Consider the following 10,790-nt stretch of genomic DNA (forward strand, 5'->3'; position numbering starts at 1 on the left):
AGCGCCGACGCCACGTGACTGTGACGTATGGCATGATGGCGACACAGCTGTTCCACGACTGGCCGAACTCACCGCATGACAACGATCACGTGTGTTTCATGTTTATTCGAACACCTTTAGTTCCTCTAAAGCTCACAAATCTGTTTTTTATAACAGTAAACACTCGTTTCATGTAGTTGCGATGTTATATTGTGTCATGTTTATCAAATTAAAACTGATTAAAAAACGTAGACTCCACTTCATTGATAGTGGCTTATGTTGAACTTTATTCTTGTTCAAACAGATGCTGTATGTATTGAATTTAAAATGTCTCTGAAACATCTGTGTATTATTTGGCAAATATTGCATTTATTTCACTTCAGCTGTGGTAAAGTATGCAAACACCACGTGAGCGGTCACTACGGGAACCAGAAAGTGTCCGACTTCACGTCTCCATTTGCAACTCCTCTGCAAAACATAGCAACCTCCAGGAAACAATCCATTCTCTGTTCATTTACAGTACAGTGCAGTATGTAGTCTGCTTTTACACTTTTACCGTTATGACTTCCACATTTGTTGTGGGAGGAATGCCTGAAGGTGTTATGTTATGCATATATAATTAAATACAAATACGTTTTCGTTTTTTATTTTCAATGCATTCAATTCAAGTTAATTTGACATGCAAACTATAGAATATGACTACAAGTACTGCTATAACTCCATCTCAAGACTAAATTGTTATGTTAACATGATTAATACCCACAGTGTCTAAAATATTTAAAGTCATTAATTTTTTTTTAAACTGAGAAATGGCTGCGAGATATCCCTACTCCCTCATTGAACACTGGAACTTTGGGCCAGCTCACTCTTCAGCCGACATTTTCAGGAGATTCTCCTTATCAATCCTGAAAAGTCGCCATCCCTCCTGCAGCGAGAGGTCGAAAGCCCCACGTCGCTTGTAAAAGTCGATGGATGCCTTGTTGGACTCAGCCACGATGAAATGCATTCTGCTGCAACGATTCTTCACCGCTGTCTGTAGGAGGAAACAACTCGTTATGGAAGCATCTAGACGTGTAATGCATGAAAACAACCACCATAAAGACAACAAAACTTTTACATAATCTGTGGTCTATTTTAAGTTTGAAACTACATGCTTATACTATTTTGTTTCAGCAATTACAGAGTTTTGTATCAAAAAAAATTTTTGTATGGGTTAGAGTCTTTAATGATACAAACCATGTGTGCAACAGATGAAAACGGGTAACTTACATCACTGAGGGTTTTCAGGATTTTAGACCCAATTCCAAAACCTGTGAAGTATGAAATTAGTCAGGGGGGATTGAGAAAATGCCTGCAGTTTCATAAGATACACCCTTACCTCTGTACTCTCTCATTACATAAAAATTTTCAAGGTACAGCAGTTTGCCAATCCAAGGATCATAGGTGAAGTAGTACATGGCATATCCAATCACAGAATAACCTAGAAGTGTGAACACTTATTGCATTACTTGTGTATGAATGTTAAATGTAAGAACGCCTTTTTTAGGACGCAACTTCTGATAAAACGTTTCACATTCATCTGTAGAACAGACAACTCAGCTATTCAACGTTTCATTAAAGATCATCTTGCTGTTTTACCCTGGACTTTCTGGTTCTCAGCTGCCACGTCTGCGACCATGCAGTGGTAAAACGGGTGATCTCCGAATCCATCCTCGAGCAGATCTGAAAAACAAAACTTGTCACTGCGGGCAAACTATTGATGAGATTTCACATTTTACATATAGAGTCGTCTCACCTTTCTCAGTTAATATAACTTGGTCTTCCATTTCTTCATACTTGGCGAGATCCTACAGAAGGTAAGAAAAAATGCTTCCTGAACTATGTTGTACATCAAGTTCTGTAGGTGATTGGCTCCAGGCCTAGCTTGTTTTAAAGCAGGGTCATATTTGGATAATTCATCAATGTCATGAAACTGATTTGAAAGTATTTCACAATATAAAAATCAGAATAGATGCATGTGATGGTTACTTGTAGTATGATTTTGTGCAACAGAACACAAAATAAACGTATTCTAAAGCATATGTATGCACTTTTTAAAAGTTTTCTACAGCATAATTCTTACATATCTTACTTTAAAATATCCATATGTATAAACCAGTGTGAAGTCTACCTTTATCAGTCGCAATATGTCAGGCACGTCTTTGGGCTCCGCTTTACGCAAATTAAAATTGGCCATTTTCTTCTTTTGCTCTTTTTCCCTTTTCTCACTAGTCCTCTATATGTAAAGTGAAGCAAAAGGTGTTTCTTCATTCGCTTCCCAGAATATTACCCTCCGCTAAGTTCGAGCTTCTCATGTCAGGGTCTCGCATGCAGCAGCTGAACCGGCTATTTTAGGTCCACGCCCACTTCATCCAACGCTCTTGATGTTCTTAAACATTCCTGTTACGACTCCGAGTGTGAAACAGCTTCAGACAATTCAGTGCGGGGAGTGAAACTGAACAAATCATTCAAACTGATTTGCGAACCAATTTAGACAGATCTGCCAACTTGTTTGATGAAGTCTTTGAACAGAATCAACTCAAAAGAGTAATTTATTTATGAATTGAGCATCGCTCATGCCCCAGAAAAGATTCAGCGCGCTTGGAATAAACTACGCATTTAACACGAAGTTGTTTTTTTTTTTTTTAAATAAACCTGTCTTTATTCAAATAAAGTAACGAGAGGAACGTCGCCCAACGTAACGAAGTAAAAGTAGCTACAGTTTTTTCATTAGAAATGTACTCGAGTTAAATTACCCATGCACATTTAAATCTACACTGAAAAAAATGATTCGTTGAATTTACTATTTTTTTTTATCGTAAGTGGTTGCACAGAATTGATTTTAGCTACATTTAAATAAATGCATTAAGTTGAACTAAAATTTAAGTTCAACTTAATGCATTTGTTTAAATGTAGCTAAAATCAATTGTGTGCACACTTACGATAATTTTTTTTAGTAAATTCAACGAATCATTTTTTTCAGTGTACTCAGTAAACATTTTCCAAAAAAAATACTCAAACGAAGTAAATGTAGGCCTACTTCGTTACTTCCCACCTCTGCATCATGAGCTCCCCATTTGGGAAACCCTGCTTTAATGCACTCTAAAAACTGCTGGGTTGTGTTAACCCAATTTTGGGTCAAATATGGTCTCACCCAACGTTGGGTTAAAAATTCAATTTAAAAATGGACAAACCCAGCCGTTGGTTTACATTTTTAATGTAACCAATGCAATTTGTCCATTTTTAAATTGCATTTTTGTTCATTTTTGATTTTGTCCAAAATGCAATTTGTCCATTTTTAAATTGCATTTTTTTAACCCAACGTTGGGTGAGACCATATTTGACCCAAAATTGGGTTAACACAACCCAGCAGTTTTTAGAGTGTAAACTAATAATTGTCACATGCCAGTTTATCATTTGAAAATGAGCTTATTGCTCAAAAATGTCAAGGCTTTTAAGAAAATGTTGATGGGGCAAAGGCTTTCAGTTAAGTAATCTGTCAGCAATTTTCTTAGTGGTTTTGTTGGTAATGATGGTGTCATGTCTCCATGTGCCAAGAAATCCACTTCACCTTTTAAATATCAAGCATGACTGCCCCTCTTTAATATTTCTGCCATTCGATGATCCCCTATGTAAATGTATTTAGTTCATTTGATTAGTCCAGTGGGACTATCTGTTTGTCTGACTAAAGGAAGACGGGGGATTGTTCAAGAAACCAGTGATTTTTGCAATTCAGTGACACTATGGCACATAAATTATACACTTCATATTTAAGACACTTTAACAAAATGATAGAGATTACTTTGTTGGTGCACTTGTGAAAAAGACATGAAATAGAACAGGAAATACACAAAGGTGTCGCCTCTCTTGAAAAATATATTTAAGTAGAAGCCATATATCAGAGAGTCTCTAAAGCGGCCAGGAACATTAATCAGACGCCAAAAATAGAGAAGCGTACAATAGTGTGTATGGCTTCTTTACACCCAACGGAGTGAGAAAGAGCTCTCTCCCAAACACTGGATCTGTTCCAAAACTAGTAGGCTACGCTGGCTCGCTGTCTACTGCCTACATAGCAGACTAACTTTGAAAAAACAATTTAAGTGACCAATCAGAACACTCTACATTGGCAGAAACCTCTTGTGTCATACAAATACCATTACTCACGTTCAATACGACAATTCACCATGACGTCACAACAGTAATAGACGTTCTTCCGGGTGGCAAAAGCCGAAGCGTTCCTATGACAACGCTAGTAAATTGCTTGGAAAGGAGGCCCACCGTCGACAGTAAAAATGTAATAAAAAAAAATAAAAAATATAATGCATTTTTTTATCATAATAACAACTGTGTTTAATGATATAAGTAAAAAATATAATAAATATGTAATATAGTAGGCCTACACATAATTAGCAAAATACTCTAGCTCTTTTTTCTAGCCAAAATAACGTATATCATGGTCATTAAATGGCTTTCCTGAGGTAAATGTTACGTGACAATTGTTCTCCAGCTGTTATATCGACCTTTGCGCGGTTCAAAAACACTGATTGGTTGATATTATGTATGAGGAATATACATTTAGGTAAGTTGCGTGAGAAAATGGATGTTGTGAGAGCGTGTGAAAAGTGACAATTGTATGAGGCGCCACGTAGGATTTAAATCAAACTTCGCTTATCAATACATACATAACACAATACTATTATAAATTACTCGCATATACATTTATTGGATGTTCAAAATACATATATGAAATACTCGTGCACACTAATATGAAATCCATACCAATACATATTATGTTAATGAATGCTTGTGAATAACTTGCATATAGGCTACATAAACTTGACGCACGCGTACACCTATAAATACTTATAAACTTCCATGCATATACACCTATAAACACTCGTCTCGCACATACATATACACTCGCAGCACGCAGACACACCTAAACACTCGCACATACAAACTCGATGCGCATATACATCCATAAAACACTCACGCATACAAATTAAAACGTGGATGCATGCTTTAGTTGTGTAGGCTATGTATGCGAGTATTTATAGGTGTATGCATGCGTCAAGTTTATATGCAATATTCACAAGTGTATGCATTCATTACTAACATTGGTATGAATTTCATATTAGTGTGCACGTGTATTTCATATGTATTTTGAACATCCAATAGTATAGCCTACATGTATATGCGGGTAATTTATAGGTGTATATGCACGTGTGTTATATTGATAATCGAAGTTTGATTTAAATCCTACTATACGTGGAGCCTCATACAATTGCGTGAGTCTCAAGGTCAGTCGCTATAACCTCCTCACCCACAGGAAATCGATAAAACCCTACACCTTTTGCTGTATATCTGGCAGCGCAACCCCAAACACAACACGTTTTCATCATCGTTTCAACTTTGATCAACAACAATGTTTTTAACTATGTAACTGTTGCAGTCGCCGGCTGGATCTCTTCAGTTAGTCAGTGGAAGCCGCTCGCGTTCTGCCACCCGGAAGTAACTCGGCGCCTATTGTTTACAAACATTCTGAAAAGGCCTATAGAGTTTGCCATTAGCTCGTTGCTAAGCCAAAAACAATACTTTAACATTGCATTAACATATCTCGATCACACACATACTCAATGTTGGTGAAGCTACATGCTAATCCAACGCTATCTCACGACCAATTCGTACGAATTTGTACAATTTGTCTAAACCCCAGTGATGGGTAGGTTTAGGGGCGGGGTCAGGGGTAGGTCATTCGTACGAATTCATAGAATTGGGCAACTCGTAAAATATGTACGATTTAGTGAATTTTACGAATCTTACGAATCTTACGAGTGAGGTCATATTAATGTGTACGAATTAGCCACCTCGTAAAATACGTAAGAATTGGCCTGAGATTGTGTTGGCTAATCATAATTTGAAGCAGTTGAACAAGCTACTGCTTTGTAGTAATTAGCTATTACAATTAAGCTAAAAGTAACGATATTGAAAATACTTGAGGGGTGGGGTCTATACATTTTGATAATTCAAAAATATAAATATCTAAGTATAAAATGTATCATTTAATCAGAGCTTTATTTTTGCTCATTCAAAAACAATGAGGGGTTTTGAAGGAATGTTCACGTTGGCCTATCTCAAACAGGTGATAGTATTAAACTTTAACTTACATAAGTACATTTATACTTAGCCTATAGTACAGGGAAATGCTGCATCTTTTTGTTAATATGTGTATTTGAATGAATCATCTGAAAAAAAAAACTGATTCACTATAATGAATCAAACTCACTACTTGATAAAGTATCTTGTTACTGGAAAAGTGTGCGTTAAGGGCACTGATCTTTGACATTTTTCTTACTTCCTGTCACTTGCACACACTCTTATGGCTAAGACCTTAAAGTCAGCATGAAACGGAAGTTCCAATAGTCTTTGCTTCCCTATTATGACGTATATTCGATTGAGGCGGCTTTTGGAACAAGAAAAAAATGTAGGGCAGGAATTGATTTTGTCCATTGGGAATTGATTGGATAGTTGGATGGCTGTGGTTTGCTTTTGGTTGATCATGTGAGTGACAGGTTTTTCTGCCTTTGCACCAGGAAAAACATCATCGGATAAGAGATGTTGCTGCAAGAGGGAGAGGAAGTTATTTGATTAAAGATTAGTTGGGAACATGAATAGGCCCACACATTGCTGCCTGAGAATTTGGTCAACATTAGGTATCTTTATGAGCGTAATTATTCTGCCTACCTTTTGGAACAACCTTTGCATCAGGAGAGCGGCTATGATGCCTTAAAATTCTGCCTACATAGGGAGCTGTCAGACAAAACTGTTTAGAGACTCTGTGGGGAGTGAATACTGGGAGAAAAGCTGCTTTAGACTAGAAATATGCAGCAGCATTGTTGTCGTTAGAAAATTGGTTTTATTTGTAGTGACACCTTAATGTTTGACTGTTCAAGAAAAAATCCAGAGGCAAGATTTGCCTCAGTTGGGACTGTTTGAGGTATTGGAGGAGAAGTGAGTTTAAAAACCGACATGGCAAGCTTGAGTGGCCTTAACACAAGGCAAATCAATTCCTCAATAGGCCATTAGAGGATGATAAGCCCTGTCTCAATTGTGTAATTTAAGTGAATACAAACTTGTTTAGCTGTCACCTGTCAGGCCAGCTGTGCCTGATTCCTAAACCTGATTAACGGCGGGAAATTAGCTAATCAAGGTGTCAGTGTTGCCTTATCTCTCCAACTGTCTTCACTTCAGCAGATAGTCAAGAATTAGCTCTTGAGCTCAAACTGGGTTTGATCTCCTCTCATTACTTGCATCTCCAGAGAGAGATGTCGTGTGGCTAGTGATTTTATGCCATCTTATTAGCTCGTTGTGCACTCAGACCATATATATCAAAGACACGTTACGCCCCATGAGCGTTTCCCTTTTTTCCCCTGCAGTTGATCTCAGAGTTCAATAACATCCTAGAGATTATCTGAGGTCCCAATGTCAACAAAACAGTCCTTATAAGATTTTAATAGCTATTATTTGCTATGCTAATGCAATTTCTGTCTGCTAAGGTGGCTAGTTAGAATGATCCTGAGCCTCCTGCTGGTAGATGGTGTTACTACATCATCTGAAACCCCAAAAAATCTTTCCCTATTCTCTATTTGCTAGTGAAGGCTTTGGGAGATGAATGGAAATGCTAGCTTTCTCTTTCCTCATGGGGACACCCGTTAAAGGAACTGGGGTGCTCTAATTTAGAAAGGAATGACTGAAATTTCTACATCACCTTTAACAGATAAAGAATGATTATGTAAATGATCTGCTTTTAGGATTAAAGGTTACAGCTCCTATTTGTTCCCACGTTAACAGCCACTGAGCACAGAAACGAAACACAGAGTCCATTCAAACGCCATTAGTCATGTTGTGCAAAAGAACGTGTAGATCAAAACCCTCTGTGTTTTAAAATGACTCCATCTTCCAGTTGCTTTCTTGTTGTGAGGAAAATGAGCTTGCTAAAATTTTGATTTGCAAAGATAAGACAGGAAAAAAAATGTGTAGAGATGAAAGTGAACATATGCTCTCGGTCCACGGTAGAGCTAGAAGATGGACACTCTCAACATCCGCAAAAAGACAGCTTGTTGTTTTATGCTGGATTTATTCATTGGATCCCTAATTCGTTTCTGTGCAGTTCACAGCGAAAGCTACTATATACTCTCAAGCTCAGTTTTCTAATATTTGTGCTGGAGAAGTACAGCACATCATCTGATTGTTGTATTATGCATCAGTACGCATTATTTCCAGGGGCACAGTGCTCATTAAAATCACTTTTTATTGCTTTTACTATAAGCTTTGTTGAGCTGGAAAAATATATATTTTTTTATGGTTGAATCTTCCTTTTTAGCCAGCCTCATTTTCTTATGTTTATCTTGTATCTCAAGAGAACCGAAATTACGTAAATGTTTCAAAAACGCTGTAAGATTTCTTTTGAAAGTTCAAATGAAACAAACAAAAAAAAAAAAAAAATCATGTTTATAATGATTCTTGGGTTTAAGCCTACCCAGTGTAAAGGTCTTATTTGAAGCTGTACTTCACCTACAATCACAGCGACAACTACTGTAAATTTGTTGTTGGCGGTTGTCAAGGTGTTGCTATGCAGTTGTGTAATTTTTCAATGTAAAACTAATTATCCAGTTGCAGACAGGAGTGTTTAGTTAGGAAGCATCAGGCCTAAAAGGTGATTTATACTTTGCAGTTGTGATTTTGTTTTCGGCAAGTGTTTTCTTCTTTATTACAAACTATTTGAAAAGGTACTTATTTTTGCAATCCTATTTGATGACAGAAATTACACACTTCACCTTTAAAAGAGGGTCAAAATTGACCGATTTACTTTCCATAAGGTTTTCTAAATGCACTTTTTCAAATTAAGAGTCCCACACACTATTATGGAAATTCATAACTATTTTGACAAATTTGTGGCGATTGTGACCTTGTATGCATTTGTATGATAAATGTATGATTCCAATCTCATTAGTATGTTTTTGTAAAATCTAATCGATTTTTCATATCAACAAAAAATATACCAGGATAACCTGGCTTCTCTTGAGATTCCCCTTTGCTATTAATGATATGCTAAAGCCCATTGGCACATTGACGTGATTGGTTACAATGTAGTTTGTGACTCCAGCTATTTTGAGTTTTTGAGACTGACTTTTGGTTCGCTGCAGTTTTAAACAGAAAATATTTAGCAATGGTGTTGACTTGTGCATTTGCATATGGTTTGTCTTAAAGCATATTAAAAACACCACGTAGACATACACAACATTAAAAACTTGATTTTCACCACTGGGGGTCTTTCATTTAACTCTGATTGTTTTCAACTGAAATAAGAAAGTCATACCTAGGATGCTTTGAGGGTAAATAATGGGAGTAAACTTGAGCAAATTTTTGGGTGAACTTTTCCTTTAAAACATAATGATGTGTATAATCATTTGTGACCCGTGTGGCAAAATGCGCACGAGCTACGAGCTACAGGAAACATGTATATTTTGGTAGAATATGAGTTTTTTACAAAAATGAGTTCATTGAGCCCTTGTCTAGCGATCCCAATGCTCCAAATAGCAATTAAACATCTAAAAGTATCTTTATTTATATGTTTTCTAAGAGGAGTACCTTTCCTTTGCCCATGAAAAATGCATTGTTTTTCTCTGCTTCTTCTTGACGACCGGTGACTCAAGTTTGGTATCGTTTTTAGAGAGCAGCATTCCAACATTTTGAATATTCATAGTGAATTCTCAATGGCATGAGTCTGAACAAATGAAATGGGATTTTCAAACTCCTGCTAAATATCTGTCTTGGCGAGTATTTACACAAACACTATCTGTTATGTCTTAAGTGAACATTTGGTTAGCTGTTGAGGAAAAACATCTTATGTGATAATTATATTAGATCTGTGCGGTACAGTTGGTCTTTATATAGGCTGTCAGTTTCATTAATGGTAATCAAACAATTGTGGTATCATGGGAAAAAAAAGTTGAATATATATATAATTCCATATAGATATTTGGTTCCCTTTCGAGGGAACTCGCGATGCGTCAATGACGCTTTGGGAACGCTCCTGCGTGATTGCGTCTGAAGCACCTATGTCAACTAGTCCAATGGCGAGAGTGGGCGTCACGGGCGGGTGACGTGACGACCAGGAAAGGATAAAGGACATCCGGTTTAGAACCGCGCTAGCTTCTGTGCCTCAGCAAGCGCTCTGTGTTATACTGTCTGTCTTATTTATTGTTGTCTGTCACAAGCATAAATATTATGGCGAACAAAACAACCTTAGATCGTGTGTTCCTCCTTGCCCTCTGTCTTTACGGGTGGGGATACACACGGTGTATGTGTTGTTTGTTTGAAACGGAGCATGTTCTGTCAGCGCTCGAGGGTGCTGACTACACTCTAAAAAATGCTGGGTTGTTTCTGTAAACAAATTGTTGGGTTGATTGTGCTGGGTCAAAAAGTTGGGTTGTTTGGGGTACTGTAAACACATTATTGGGTTGCTCATGCTGGGTCAAATGAGTTGTAAGCAAATAAACCGCTGGTTGGGTTGTTTTGACCCAGCAACTGGTTACTTATTTCATTCTTTGCGGAACTTTCTGGATTCTTCACTTCTGACCTGACTCGAGGAGCACGCCACTCGGAGCAGGCAGTGTTTTATGGTAAGTTAATATGTTTACCTATATTTTTAATAAGTTGTGGTGGTAGCAGCAAGCTAATTTCACTGTTCAACATACAGTCTTTGATAT

General features: G+C 37.2%; 1 protein-coding gene across 2 annotated transcripts; it reads right to left on the minus strand.

Annotated features, from left to right (window-relative positions):
- Positions 1 to 244: 244 nt before the first annotated feature.
- On the minus strand, positions 245 to 2,383 carry LOC308684168 (diamine acetyltransferase 1-like). Of its 2 annotated transcripts, XM_081355279.1 has the most exons (6): positions 2,150 to 2,383; positions 1,775 to 1,826; positions 1,618 to 1,701; positions 1,358 to 1,459; positions 1,249 to 1,289; positions 248 to 1,012 (listed from the first exon to the last, which is right to left on the minus strand). In XM_081355279.1, exons 1-6 carry the CDS (start codon positions 2,213 to 2,215, stop codon positions 842 to 844), a joined length of 516 nt encoding a protein of 171 aa, XP_081211405.1. In that variant the 5' UTR covers positions 2,216 to 2,383; the 3' UTR covers positions 248 to 841. The 2 variants fall into 2 exon arrangements, with proteins under 2 accessions (XP_081211406.1, XP_081211405.1); XM_081355280.1 differs by lacking the exon at positions 1,358 to 1,459 and having other exon boundaries at positions 245 to 1,012; positions 2,150 to 2,344.
- Positions 2,384 to 10,790: the final 8,407 nt, after the last annotated feature.

The sequence above is a fragment of the Scardinius erythrophthalmus genome (genome assembly GCF_964197995.2).
Source record: "Scardinius erythrophthalmus genome assembly, chromosome: 23".
Classification (NCBI taxonomy): domain Eukaryota; kingdom Metazoa; phylum Chordata; class Actinopteri; order Cypriniformes; family Leuciscidae; genus Scardinius; species Scardinius erythrophthalmus.

Bases quoted from the DNA above. Each gene is read 5' to 3' on its own strand.
- LOC308684168 (XM_081355279.1), bottom strand. From the start codon at position 2,215: ATGGCCAATTTTAATTTGCGTAAAGCGGAGCCCAAAGACGTGCCTGAC. The intron at 1,827-2,149 runs GTAGACTTCACA...TACCTTCTGTAG, and splicing joins ACATATTGCGACTGATAAAG to GATCTCGCCAAGTATGAAGA. The intron at 1,460-1,617 runs GTAAAACAGCAA...TCACACTTCTAG, and splicing joins TGAGAACCAGAAAGTCCAGG to GTTATTCTGTGATTGGATAT.